General features: G+C 39.0%; 1 protein-coding gene across 11 annotated transcripts in view; it reads right to left on the bottom strand.

The window, feature by feature from the left end:
- The window catches only part of GRIK2 (glutamate ionotropic receptor kainate type subunit 2), a 411,583-nt gene that overhangs the window by 179,631 nt on the left and 217,162 nt on the right, over nucleotides 1–14,790 (bottom strand). For 9 of the 11 annotated variants that reach the window (XM_083831531.1, XM_083831527.1, XM_083831524.1 and 6 more), the window contains one exon: nucleotides 9,686–9,799. In XM_083831531.1, coding sequence (XP_083687657.1) covers nucleotides 9,686–9,799 — 114 coding nt within the window. Of the gene's footprint in view, nucleotides 1–6,434; nucleotides 6,502–9,685; nucleotides 9,800–14,790 lie in introns of all 11 variants that reach the window. The other 2 variants (XR_014582476.1, XM_083831525.1) reach the window with 1 other exon arrangement.

Genomic DNA, 14,790 nt, shown 5'->3' with positions numbered 1-14,790 from the left:
ATGCACCTAACTTGGTGTCATCTGCAAACTTACTGAGGGTGCACTCGATCCCCTCACCCACATCATCGATAAAGATATTAAAGAGAACTGGCCCTAGTACTGAGCCCTGGGGGACTCCACTAGTGACCAGCCTCCAACTGGATTTAACTCCATTCACCACAACTCTCTGGGCCCAGCTATCCAGCCAGTTTTTAACCCAACAAAGCGTATGCCAGTCCAAGCCACAAGCAGCCAGTTTCTCGAGGAGAATGTTGTGGGAAACGGTGTCAAAAGCCTTACTGAAGTCAAGGTAGATCACATCCACAGCCTTCCCCTCATCCACCAAGCGCGTCACTTGGTCATAGAAGGAGATCAGGTTCGTCAAGCAGGACCTACCTTTCATAAACCCATGCTGACTGGGTCTGATCGCCTGGTTGCCCTGTAAGTGCCGCGTGATGACACTCAAGATAATCTGCTCCATGAGCTTCCCTGGCACTGAGGTCAAGCTAACAGGCCTATAGTTTGCCCGCTCTACCCTCTGACCCTTCTTGTAGATGGGTGTCACGTTTGCTAGCCACCAGTTGACTGGGACCTCTCCTGATAGCCAGGACTGCTGATAAATGATGGAAAGCGGCTTGGCCAGTTCTTCTGCCAGTTCTCTCAGCACTCTCAGGTGGATCCCTTCTGGTCCCATCAACTTGCGTACATCTAAGTGCTGTAGCAGGTCGCCAACCATTTCCTCATGGATTGTGAGGGCCACATCCTGCTCCCCATCCCCTTCCACCAGCTCAGGGTACCAGATATCCAGAGAACAACTGGTCTTGCCTCTAAAGACTGAGGCAAAGAAGGCATTAAGCACCTCAGCCTTCTCCTCATCTCTCATCACTAAGTTTCCCCCCGCATTCAGTAAAGGATGGAGATTCTCCTTAGTCCTCCTTTTCGTGTTAATGTATTTATAAAAACATTTTCTGTTGTCTTTAAGTGCAGTAGCCAGATTGAGCTCCAGATGAGCTTTGGCCTTTCTAATTTTGTCCCTACACATCCTTACAACATCCTTATAATCCATCTGAGTTGCCTGTCCTCTTTTCCAAAGATCATAAACCCTCTTTTTTTTCCTAAGCTCTAGCCACAACTCTCTGTTCAGCCAGGCCAGTCTTCTTCCACGCTGGCTCATCTTTGGGCACGTGGGGACAGAGCCATTAAGATTTCCTTCTTGAGGAGTGCCCAGCCTTCCTGGACTCCTCTGCCCTTCAGAACCGCCTCCCAAGAGACTCTGCCAACCAGTGTCCTGAACAGCTCAAAGTCAGCCCTCTGGAAGTCCAAGACAGTGGTTTTACTGGTCCCTCTCCTGACTTCGCCAAGAATAGAGAACTCTACCATTTCATGGTCACTCTGCCCAAAACAGCTCCAGACCACCACATCTCCCACCAGTCCTTCTCTGTTTGTGAACAGAAGGTCTAGCGGGGCACCTCCCCTGGTAGGCTCCCTAACCAGCTGCGTCAGGAAACTATCTTCCACGCTCTCCAGAAACCTCCTAGACTGCTTCCTCTGAGCTGTATTGCATTTCCAGGATACGTCTGGGAAGTTGAAGTCCCCCACGAGGACTAGAGCTGACGATTTCACAACTTTTGCCAGCTGCCTGTAGAATTCCTCGTCCATCTCCTCATCCTGGTTTGGCGGTCTATAACAGCCCCCCACCAGGATGCCTGCCCTGTTGGCCTTCCCACCGATCCTAACCCACAGGGACTCAACCTTATCATTCCCAGTCTCAGTCTCGAGTTCCACAACATCAAAACACTCTCTAATATAGAGAGCCCCTTCTGTGCTGCCTTTCCCTTCTGAAGAGCCTATAGCCAGTCATTGCAGCACTCCAGTCATGGTAGTGGTCCCACCACGTTTCAGTGATGGCAACCAAGTCATAGCTAGCCTGCTGCTATATTGATCATGATGGGAAGTATATAAAAAGGTAAAGCACCAAAACTGGAAAGTAAGGAGTTGCATATCCTCTTAGATTCTGAGGAAAACTATGATTTAACACATCTGAGTAAACTAAAAATAATAATAATAATAATAATAATAATAATCCAGTATAAAATTCAATTCAACTATTTGCTGGCAGTACACAAAATTCAAATAGATTTATGAGAGAGAAATAATTATTCAGAACTATAACATCAGCAGGTACCAAATATAATTGAATTATTAATTGCTTAATCATCCTAGAATGATACATCCTTGATTATATCTGCATCATGTATCTTTCCACAAAATCTACCACTAAACTGAAAAAGGTTACAAATCTGCAGTTCTGTGTACAAGACGTGAGTGACACGTTTTTTTATGACACTTTTTTTATGCAGACAAAAGATAAAGTTATTCTTTCTACATTTATTCAATTAAATTTTGGGCATAAAACTAAATCATGCTTTAAATATCCTTTGGGTAGGGAGATGGTTGAACTAGGTGATCCTGGAAGTCTTTTCCAATCTTAATGATTCTATGATTCCATACCCTTCCTCTACAGGATCGTTTTTGTTTAGTACAGGTATAAATCATCTTTGCACATAACTAAATAAAATAAAAAATAAATATAAGGAATATGAGGATAGTTCAAAAAAGCATTATGAATTGCTTATTTATAGCTGCCTTTTATACTAATATAGTTATTGTTGGGTAATTTCAATAACTCTTTTCAGCTATGAAGACATTTTAAGAGTGACACTTAGAATAATGAATGAACCAGAAATTCTTATGGTGCGGAAATCAAGTGTATGAGCTTAGTTTTGTAGCTTTATATTTCTGTGCTTAGAAAATATATTTATATTGGACATAAGTATATTACTGTATTTTCATTGTGTAGCAAAGTGACATATTAATATACAAAAGTGCAGTTCCTAGAAGCATGTTTTCTTCTTGATCACTTGCCACTTCTCTCTTTTTTCGTTTTGAAGAATACTGCTCTAAAGAAAGGCAGTTCCCTCATTAAGCCTTACACATGATTTTTCTGTGCTGTTTTTTCTACTTTATCGGTTCCCTGCAATAGCCTATAGCATACTGTCAGCTGTGGAGTCTTGATTAGTTTTCTCTGTAGTTTGCTCTAATACTCACTTTTCTTTTAAAGACTCTAGTGGGTTTTGTTTGTTTGTTTTAATTCTGCTTACTGAAATTCTGAAAAATATCTTTTTCCTCCTTTGTATTGGGATCATTAAGATTTTTCCAACTGTGAGTATATTCTGCTTTTTCAATTACGATTGAGTCTACTTGAAGATGAAAGTATATTGATAGGCAAAGTAGTAATAAATAAATTGCTATTCATAAATTCATCTAGTGCAAGTAAGGAGGGAATAACATGGTCTTTTAGTCTTGATTTCTGCATAATGCAAGCTATAGATAACAATCTGAAAGATTGTTCCTTGGTTTATGAGCAATTCAGAAGCTCTGTTACTAGGAGTCAGGGTTCCCAGTACCCAATCACTTCTGAGAAGTCTACTGGCATGTAGTTTGGGTGCAAATATCTGGTTTCCAAGATACGTTTCCATAGCAGCCCAGAGTACTAGCAGAACAAGTTTAATGGGGTGGATTTTTGGGGAGGGAAATATTTTAAAAATAAATAAATAAATAAATAAATAATGCTGTTTGAATCTTTGCTAATCATAGCTTTGGATATCACAATCTTTGATACTGTTGCTGTATTTTAGATTAATGTAGAAAGTGCAGTGGAACTTCAGAATTTCTCCAAGAATTAAAATTCTACATTCCAAGCATTTTGCCATTAAAAATAAATCCTAGCTGTCAAGTTCATTAATAAAGAATTCTTATAATGTGATTTTCCTTAACTGACGTTGTTATACAAGATATCAGAGGTGTATTTTCCTTTAGATTTAAGATGCAAGCTTCTTAAATACTTTTGTTCTCATACATAGTTCAACATTACTTTGGAACCTTTGTAACTATGAAGTTCAACATTCCTGTTATAAGTGTATATGCATGGCATTTTTTTATTTATGCTAAATTGCATACCAGTGTGTACATCTTATCATACAGGTTCGTTTCTTCTGTTCAGCTGAAATGGCTGCTCCATTCATTTCCTTTGTAGCTTTTCGTTGGTTTTCTGTATCTGCCTTCATCAAAGCTCTGTAAAGCTCCAAGTTGTCTAGTTTAACTTTTTCAAGAAATGTGTGAAAGGTATGAAAGGCCTGTGAGGGTCTTGTTACTTCACTTTTGAAATGTTGTGGGTTTTTTTGTTATTTTTTTTTTTAATTTTTGCTCGACTTCCCACTAAATCATGCCCCTAAGCACCATGTCCAACCTCTCCTTAAACACCCCCAGGGATGGTGACTATACCACACAGAATCTTAGAATATCCCAAGTTGGAAGGGACCCACAAAGATCATCGAATTCAACTCCTGGCTCCACACAGGTCTACCCAAAAATTCAGACCATATGACTGAGAGTGTAGTCCAAATGCTTCTTAAACTCCAACAGGCTTGGTTTTGTGACTATGTCCCTGGGGAGCCTGTTGCAGTGCACAACCACCCACCCTCTCGGTGAAGAATCTTTTTCTGATATCCAACCTGAACCTCCTCTGTCACAGCTTGACACCATTCCCTCAGGTCCTATCGCTGGTCACCAGAGAGAATAGGTAAGCGCCTGCCCCTCCACTCCCCCTCATGAGGAAGCTGTAGACCGCAATGAGGTCTCCCCTCAGCCTCCTCTTTTCCAGGCTGAACAAACCAAGTGACCTCAGCCACTCCTCATATCTCTTCCCCTCTAGGCCCTTCACCATCTTTGTAGAACTACCACTTCCCTGGGCAACACGTTCCAATGCCTGACTACTCTTTCTGAGAAGAAATGTCTCCTAATTTCTAACCTGAACCTCCCCTGGTGCAACTTGAGGCCATTCCCTCTAGTCCTATCGCTAGCTATCTGCAAGAAGAGGCCGACCCCCAGCTCCCCACAACTTCCTTTCAGGTAGTTGTAGAGAGCAATAAGGTATCCCCTGAGTCTCCTCTTCTCCAGACTAAACAACCCCAGTTCCCTCAGCCACTCCTCATGAAACTTGTGTTCCAGACCCTTCACCAGCTTTGTAGCTCTTCTCTGGACATGTTCCAGGGCCTCGATGTCGTTCTTGTTGTGACGGACCCAAAACTGAACACAGTACTCAAGGTGCAGCCTCACCAGAACTGAGTACAGGGGAATTATCACCTCCCTGGTCCTGCTGGCTGCAGTATTCCTGATATGAGCCAGGATACCATTGGCCTTCTTGGCCTCCTGGGCACACTGCTGGCTCGTGTTCAGGCAAGCATCAGTCAGTACCCCCAGACCCTTTTCCTCTGCACAGCTTTCGAGCCACTCTATCCCAAGCCTGTAATGTTACCTGGGTCTGTTGTGGCCAAACTGCAGGACCTGGCACTTAGCCATGTTGAATCTCATCCCACTGGCCTCTGCCCATTGATCCTATCTGTCCAGGTCCCTCTGCAGGGCCTTCCTACGCTCCAGCAGATCAACAATTCCCCCCCGCTTGGTGTCATCTGCAAACTTACTGAGGGTAAGTAAGTACTCATTATTTCAAATAAAATAATGCAAGTTTAAGTATCACTACACAAAGTCAATCTGATAAACACAGTATGTGGACTCAAACCTCACCAACAGATAGATGTTAAAACATAAATGTAATTGAAACATCCTAAGTTATTGAGTGTGTTTCTTACAGGATTTTGCAGGGATAGATCCTTGTCCCAGTATTGTTATCACTGGTCTAGAAGAAAGTATAACATGATTGCTAATGAAGTGTGAAGATGACACAAAGGCTAGTTGAGTAATGAGTAACTAAGGGGACAGGTCACTAATACAGACAAGACTATATTCTGGAAAGCTGTAATTCTAAAAAGCAATTAGGAAAAATATGAAAATTACCTATTAGTGGAATGTTTCAAGAAAAGTATCTAGGCAGCACATCTGGATACGATATAACAGGACCATAGCTGGTTCAATTGGAATTGCTAAGATGCATTTTTTGATGAGGCACTAGTTTTGATATACATAAAAACAGAAAACTTGAGAAGGACACTGGGAAGAAATGAAAGACTGGAACTCTACAAAACATGCTTTTACTTTAACAAAATACAAGAGTTTGATTTAAATTTTATTTAAAAAAAAAAAAAAAAAAGACAGCTAAGAGATATGTTCATAAACCTGTGCAAGAAAAAGTTGTGGTAAGACTACTGTTCTTCGCATAATGAGAACTTGAAAGTCAATAATTAACATCTGAAAGTGAGTCATGTTCCAAATAAGTATCAGTTATGTATTTTTCAATTAGTGGCATAAAAACAAAAGGTTTAAGTTTTTTGTTTTGTTTTTGTAAATTGCCAAATAAAAACAGATCTTATACATAATCAAAAAGTTACTCACCAGATGTAGTAATAGACCTTATACATAATGAAAAAGTTACTCACCAAATGTAGTAATACGGATTACATTACAGAAAAGGTTAGATGTACATTGGCATTTGTATCTCCATACCTATGAAAATTCATTCTAGTCAGAATATATGTTAGTAGCTAAAACTTCCTTATTAAAGAATAAACCTGTTGCGAAGTTCTGGTGGTTTAACACCAGTAGGTAGCTCAGCACCACCACACAGCTTTCTGACTCCCCTTCCTCAACATAACAGGGAGAAAAAACATGATAAAATAAAGGCCATGGGTTGAAATAAGGACAAGGAGATAGCTTACCAGTTACTTTCATGGGCAAAACAGACTCAATATAAGGATATTAATGTAATTTGTTGTCTATTGCTAACAGATCAGAGCGTTGCGAAATAAAAGCAAATTAAAAACACTTCTCCCCCCATTCACCCTCTTCTACCTGCTCCCCTCGAGCGCTGCCAGGGGATGGCAAATTGGACTTATGGTCAGTACACAGCACTTCATCTCTGCCGCTTATTCACCTTTATACTCTTCCCCTGCTCCAGTAAGGGGTCCCTCCCACGGGGTGCTGTCCTTCCTGAACTTATCCTGTGTGGGCTCCCCACAAGCAGCAGCTCTTCAAGAACTGCTCCAACATGGCTCCGTACCACAGGGTCCATCCATCAGGAGCGAACTGCTCCAACACGGGTCCCCCATGGGTGGCAGCTCCCCCCATACCCCCTGCTCCTGCGTGGGCTCCTCTCCACGGGCTGCAGCTCCAGCCCGGGGCCTGCTCCTGCGGGGGCTCTCCATGGGCCGCAGCCTCCTCCAGGCCACATCCACCTGCTCCACCGGGGGCTCCTCCACAGGCTGCAGCGTGGAGCCAGAAGAGGCTCCACGCCAGAGCATGGGCCTCTTCAAGGTCTGCAGGGAACTTCAGCTCTGTCACCTGGAGCACCTCCTGCCCTACTTCTGCACTGACCTTGGGGTCTGCAGGGCTGTTTCTCTCACAATTTCTCATTCCTTTCTCCCAGTTGTTGTGAAACTACTGTTCCACAGCATTTTTTTTTTCCCTTTCTTATATATGTTCTCACAGAGGCATAAACATTATTGTCCTTTGGCTCAGCTTTGGCCAGCAGTGGGTCTCCTTTTGGAGCCAGCTGGAGCTGGCTCTGATCTGACATGGGGAAGCTTCTGGATTCTTCTGACAGAAGCCACCCCTGCAGCCCCCCTGCTACCATAAGCTTGCCATGTAAGTCCAATAAATATGTGAATTATTTTTGGATACCTGCAAACTCACAATGGTGGTGACAGCCAACAAATACAGCAGATGCACTTCTGGAAAATTTTTAATTTCTTGCAATTAAAATTGCTATTTCAAAATTATGGTTTGGAAATTACTGAACATTTATTTCTATGTAACTAAATACACGTAACTGTAAGAAAGTCAAAAACATCTCATTCACCACAGTGAATTTGTCAGTAATGGTAATGAAAAAGAAGTTACTTGAAATGTTTCTTCTGATCCATAATAAAATAATTAAATCTGATTAAAATTTTCAACTTAATTATCATGCAATAACTCTGATGAAAATGATGAATCATAGAATCATTTAGGTTGGAAAAGACCTCTAAGATCATCTGATCAAATTTTAACCTAGCACTGCCAAGTCTATCACTAAAACACGTCCTTAAATATCACATCTCCACATCTTTTAAATTCTTCCGGGGATGGTAACTCAACCACTTCCCTGGGCAGCCTGTTCCAATGCTTTACAACTCTTTCAGTGAATTATTTTTTTTTCCTGACATCCAACATTCCCTGGCACAACTTGAGGCCACTTCTTCTTGAACTACTGTTTGTTGCTTGGGAGAATAGATCAGCCCCCACCCCACTACAACCTCCTTTGAGGTAGCTGTAGAAAGTAATAAGGTCTTCTCTGAGCCTCCTTTTCTCTAGGCTAAATAACCCCGGTTCTGTCAGCTGCTCCTCGTAAGGCTTGCTCTCTAGATCCTTCACCAGCTTCATTGCCTTTCTTTGGACATGCTCCATCACCTCAATGTCTTTCTTTTAGTGAGGGGCCCAAAACTGAATACAATATTCTAGCTTTGGTCCCACCAGAGCTGAGTACAGGGGGACATTCACAGGGGACTTCATGACACACTATTTCTGATACAAGTCAGGATGCTGTTGGCCTTCTTGGCCACCTGAGCACCCTGCTGGCTCATATTCAGCCGGCTATTGACCAATAACCCCAGGTGCTTTTCTGCTGGCCATCTTTCCAGCCACTCTTCCCCCAACTTAAAATGCTGCATGGGGTTGTCGTGACCCAAGCACAGGACCAACGCGTATCATTGCTGTACTTCACATAGTTGGCCTTGGCCCATTGGTCCAGACTATACAGATCCATCTGTAGAGCCTTCCTACCCTCAAGGTAGGAACACTCCTGCCTCTTGGTGTCATCTGCAAACTTAGCGAGTGTACTTGATCCCCTTTTCTAGATCATCGATAAAGATATTGAAGAGATCCGGTCCAAAACTGAGGCCTGGGGGACATCACTTGTAACCAGCCATCATCTGGATTTAACTCCATTTACCACAACTCTTTGGGCATAGCCACCCAGACAGTTTTTTACTCAGCAAAGTGTATGCCTGTCCAAACCATGAGCAACTAGTTTCTGCAGAAGAATGCTGTGGAAAACAGTATCAAAAGCTTTACTAAAATCTAGGTAAACCACATCCACAGCATTTCTCTCATCCACTAAGCAGGTTACCTTGTCATAGAAGGAGATCAGGTTAGTTAAGCAGGGCCTGCCTTTCATAAAGCCATGCTGACTGCGCCTGATCACCTGGTTGTCCTGAATGTGCCATGTGATGGCACTCAAGATGATCTGCTCCATAAACACTTCCTACTTTCCTTAAAAGTGGTATCATGATGTTAAGTAGCACATGAAAGCAATAAATTTTGTATGGCTTATAGCCAGACTACTTTGTTTGAATCAAACAAGTTTTGTCCTCTCACATGGTGCTGAACTGTTTTGTCAATTATCCAAACATTTAGTCAATAATAAGGAAACTGAAATTACTCATCAACTGACATAATTCTAAATGGATAATTTACTTACAATTTTGATGAGAGTAAATATCCAGTACCAACTTAACAAATGGAGTTCATTTATGACACAGTAATTGCTAAGTAACTGTAACATATATTACAGATTGTTCATTACTGTTGTAATTAGTATAGCATGTTCTTTCAGTTTTCCTGTGTTTCTGGAAATGTAGATATAGTTGCTTACCAAAATGGTGGTAACAATTAAGGAGCGATTGGACAGGGAATCCGTGATGTTTGCTGGTTTTCCTTTCTGATTCTCTGTCATGTTAAGGCCACTCAGTGGATCCCAAGTTCCAACCTATAAAACAGTATATTACTATGTAAATTGTCCATTAGTTACATTTCAATGTCTAGAAAATAATGCTTTAAGGAAAAACAGATTGCTACAGAAGAAAAAAAGATCAGTAGCACTTATTATTCACCCCTGTTTCATTATCTTTTGTCATTACATTGAAAGCCTACTTTTTTAATATATGATTCATGATACTTCAGATTGTGTTTCATGAAGTGTGACATAAGGGGAAAAACGATGCGTATAATGTCTACAGCCACACTGAATACTTAATTTTCCATTTAACTTTCATACTTCAAGATAAACCACATTTGAAGATAACTCAATAGTTGGGTGGAAATTCATTTGCAGAGCATAGAGCATCCTCTCTACAGAAAGACCTATCGTTTTCTCTCATCAGAGAGAACAGACGGACAAAAGATGTTTTCGTAAAAATGTAACAGGGAAGGCTGAAAGTGAAATAACTTAACTGATTTCCAGATAAATGTTCAGTATATATATCTTTTGACACTTTGTACCTTGAATTTCTTACTCCAGCAAAGTCAATAGGATTTTTATCTAAGCTAGGAACCAGGGTTATGATTTAAGGTTCAGGTCAAGGACAATCTCATGTACTAAGTGGTAAGTAGTGGGTCTTACGCTTATATCATTCATCTGCAATTTCATCACTGTAAAATGAAAGCAGGCAAGCAATAAATACATCTGGTTTTAGACATCAGATTATTTTTTATATTACTACACTGTCTAGAAAATAAAAACTTTTTTTTTTGTTTTTAGAAAATATTTTAAATATTACTTCAAATACTCAGCAACATCTACAATATGAGCTGAAGATTCTTTAAAATTGAATATGGACAGTAATTCAATAATTCTGTGAGGTAGCAGGTTTTATTGTGAATATATATATATACACATATGTATATATATAAACACATACAGAGGAATATTTGTCAAATCTTTCAAACTGATTCCTGAGAAACTGCTTTTAAGCGATTCATTACAGCATGGCTGTCAACTAAATTTAGGACACAATTCAGTATGGCTTGAATAAAGAGAGTTTAATCTTTAAAACCGAGCATACAGTGGAGTATGAATCAGCAGAAGCTATAAGAGAGAAAAGGCAAGTTTGATCTCTTTTTCTACCATGTCCTGTTCGTCAGGAACATTTTATCTTTCTTCTTTGCATATAACACTCAGTTACAAGACAAGGGCCACTCCTTTGAATGGCTATGATTCTTAAATTTTGGCTATTCAGTACCTCTTATAGTGAAGACAGAACTGTGAAGGGAAGAAGGGGGAACACGTGTCTCAAATACAATTGGACAATAACATCGAACAAATCATCTCAAAGCACTGAAATCAAAGCTTACTATTAAAAAAAAAATTCTTCATTTACTATTTTAGTATTACTTCATTTTGTGACTTGAAAGGTTTTTAGGAACCCAAAACAATCAGCCCTGCAGTTTGGCCACAATTAAGAAACTGTAAAAGGACTGAGAACTTTTTGTTGCAATATTCTGTTAGTTACAGCAATCAAAGTGTCCCTTCTACTTTGACGAAAGAGCAAACTAGGAAAATAGACTAATAAGGAGTGACAAAGACCAGAGCTTGAGTCTATCCCTGCTGTTTTATACACATAATTGAACCTATACTAATCTCCCCTGTAAGATTCAGTTTCAGTAACACGAGTAGCACAAAAATTTCTAAGGGAATGTCATCACCTTATTTGATCATTTTCAAACCCCGAATTCATTAAATCATATATTTTATTCTGTGGTTCATAATTCAGATATATCTGGACAAAAGCCAACACACTATTAATTAAAATACTTCTTCCCCTACTTTTTAATACAGTTACAGCCACAAGCAAATGAATAATTATCAACTATTAGATTTTGGGTTTTATCTACTACATCCATCTAGACTAATAAGAACTATCAACTGCACAATTTTAAAAAGGAACTTGTATCTTGATAAACTATTGCGTTATTTTTCTAAATGAGGTTAAGTGTACTTGCGTTGCACAAAATCATCTATTTTGGTAAATCAATAATCTAAGAAATGGAACAAAAGTAGGATGTTCCACATAGTACATCTTTTGCATGTTATTAATGAACTCAAAAACTTATGCCAGGCATTCTGATGTACTATGTGGAACAGTATCACATATACATCTTCCCAAAACTGCTCCTTCTAGAGAAAACAGTGCATAAACAATGCATTAAATTCATTTTTTTTCTATTTACTTAAGCACGATGTTTTAATTCTAAAATAGCCTTTTGAACAGAACAGAATTGCTAATGGGTTTTCACTAAAAAATCAAGAGTACTTTAAATGCCATAAATGTTGAAAAAGCAAATCGAGGTACTCTGCTACATGTAACTTCAATTCAAACAACTTGCAATTTACTTCTACTGCATCATATCTATTTCCAACAAATTTTCAAGTTCTCCTTTAAACTGAAACAACCTGATACACTAATGTACACAGTAGAGAGGATGTTCATATAGTAAATATAGTCACAGGGCAACTGTCTGATTTTCCCCCTGTAAGTTCAATATGGCACTGAAACAGAAACTTTTCAAAGGTTATCAAAAAAGTAATAATGAGAAGCCCGCATTCCCAGGCTTTGATTCCCAGTTCTTCCATTCGAGTGCCCTAAATAACTAGATTGTAAAATAAGCTTGTATACAAATAAAAAGTTCACATTCAGCTAGTTAACAGTTTTAAAAGAAGTGGTAGCTTCCTTTCATCCCAATGATTTTCAAAGGTACAGCATGATTTTAATTTATCTCCTCTAGCATGTCTAAAGCACATAGAATCATTATGGTTAGAAAAGACCTCCAAGATCATCTGGTCCAAACATCCCTCTACCACCGATGTCACCCACTAAACCAAGCACTAAGTCCAACATTTCCTTAAACACCTCTTTCCACTTTAAAATAAAAATGCAGTTTTCTATTTAGTAAAAATCTGCTTCGAGTCATGCTGAGCATAATTCAGCAAATTATTTATGAAAAAAATCTAAATTAATTGTTTCAATGGCAATGGAGGGAAAAAGTTTGTAGTTCCTTTAGTAAAATTCAGACTTTCTTCAAATCTACTACCCTTACTAAGATCAATCCAATATAATTCACCATCACCCCAAAAAAGAAGCATTGTACATTCTTGCAACTTAAATTTGCTGAGCTTATATATACTCCAAACTAGTTTACTATAAGTCTGATGGGATGTTATACACAAACATTTAATACATTAAAATAGCTTTCTTACTTCAGCATGTTTGAGAAAAATAAATTTATGAATAAGCACATTTCCCTTGTCATTACTTTACTTCAAAACTCCCCTAAGAGAAGGAACCTTTATTTCTGAATTTGAGTCAACAAAAACTACCTACTACTCACAGTGAAGTGCCATAAGCATTGTAATAGGAAGGATCATTGCCCCTCTGCAGTGGCACCAATTGTCCATCTACGGAGCCACCATCACAGAGTTATTCAACCCCCAAATAATTGAGAAATGTGTCTCTAGTTAACCGTCTTTTTTACATTTTGTACAGTAGTTAGTAGTACACCAGTGATTACTTCAAGAAAATAACTATCCTCCTGTCTTAATAATATTATTTCTTCATATTTATGTCTTTCCAATTTGGGTATTGCTTCAGTTATTCTAGTTTCTTAAAAAAATAAAAATAAAACTACTTTCTCTCTGAGAAATATGTTAATACCCATACTTCTGGTTTGTTTTTTTTTTTTTTCCCATGTCATTAATAAAAATATTAAATAAAACAAGATCTGATATCCTAGACAATGGATTACAACTCATTTTGTGTCATCTATCTTTGTTCTGTGTATCGGATGCTGAGCAAGATTTCAATCCAGTTGTTAACCTCTCTATTCAATAAATGTGATTCTTTTTCAGTGACAAATTTTCATATTAAATGTATTAAATTCAGGTATGTGTTATCTCCTTGAAGCATAAGATAATTTTCCTCATGATGTGACTTCAATGCAAACACTGATTGATTATGTTTTGAATGACAATTTGCTTATTACACCAGATTGCCACAGTTTGGGATTTCTACTGTACTTAACCATAAATAGTTGCAGTCTGGCCAGATTGACCGTGAGCAATTTTTGGTTTTTTTTGTACCTTACATTAGCAGCACTCAAATCATCAATTAATTTTGTCATTTTCATCTTCTAGGAAACTATCATTTTTGTCAGACAGGATTTTTTATTTGGAAAAAGCATACTTTTTTTTTTTCGATGCTTGATTATCACCCCTCATTCAAGAGTTTCAGGAACAGGTAATTCATGCAATCTATGTTTACAGAAGGCATTTTTTTAAACGAGATGAGCAATTTCTCTGTCGTCACTGACTTCAGAATGAGCAGTGGTTACAAGTAGGGCACAAGATTTAGGTAATTTCCTATTAACTATACAATTTATTTGTCAAATTAAAAAAAAAAAATCTCTAAAAAATAGGTCTTCTACAAATATTTCACAATAATTCTCTTTTCTCCTCTCCAAAGTTTTGGTTTTGTTTTGTTTTCAAAAAATCATTTTAAATTCATAGATAGAGATGCCTGACAAGATGCTGGTTTGGGAAGAACATAAAGAACATACAAGAGACTGACAAAGATGACGAAGGGTTCCTGAAGAAATAGGAAAACAGAAAGAAAGGGAATGGAAAGGACAAAGAGATGGAGAGGGACATGAGAAGAGATATTGGAAAAGTAGAAGGTGGGGTGGAAAGAACAATAGAGAGGGAAAAAGGGAAAGGAGAAAAGGTGAAGGAGGCACACGTAGTGGTTTCATGTGGAAAGGGTTTGGTAGCGGGGGGATGCAGGGGTGCAGTTGCCCCATGTCAGATCAGAGCCAGCTCCAGCTGGCTCCAAAAGGGGACCCACTGCTGGCCAAAGCTGAGCCAAAGGACAATAATGTTTATGCCTCTGTGAGAACATATCTAAGAAAGGGAAAAAAAAAATGCTGTGG

This window comes from Anser anser, assembly GCF_964211835.1.
Source record: "Anser anser genome assembly, chromosome: 3".
NCBI classification, from domain to species: Eukaryota; Metazoa; Chordata; class Aves; order Anseriformes; family Anatidae; genus Anser; species Anser anser.
The sequence above is the reverse complement of the archived record's forward strand: the minus strand, read 5'-3'. Positions and strand labels throughout refer to the sequence as shown.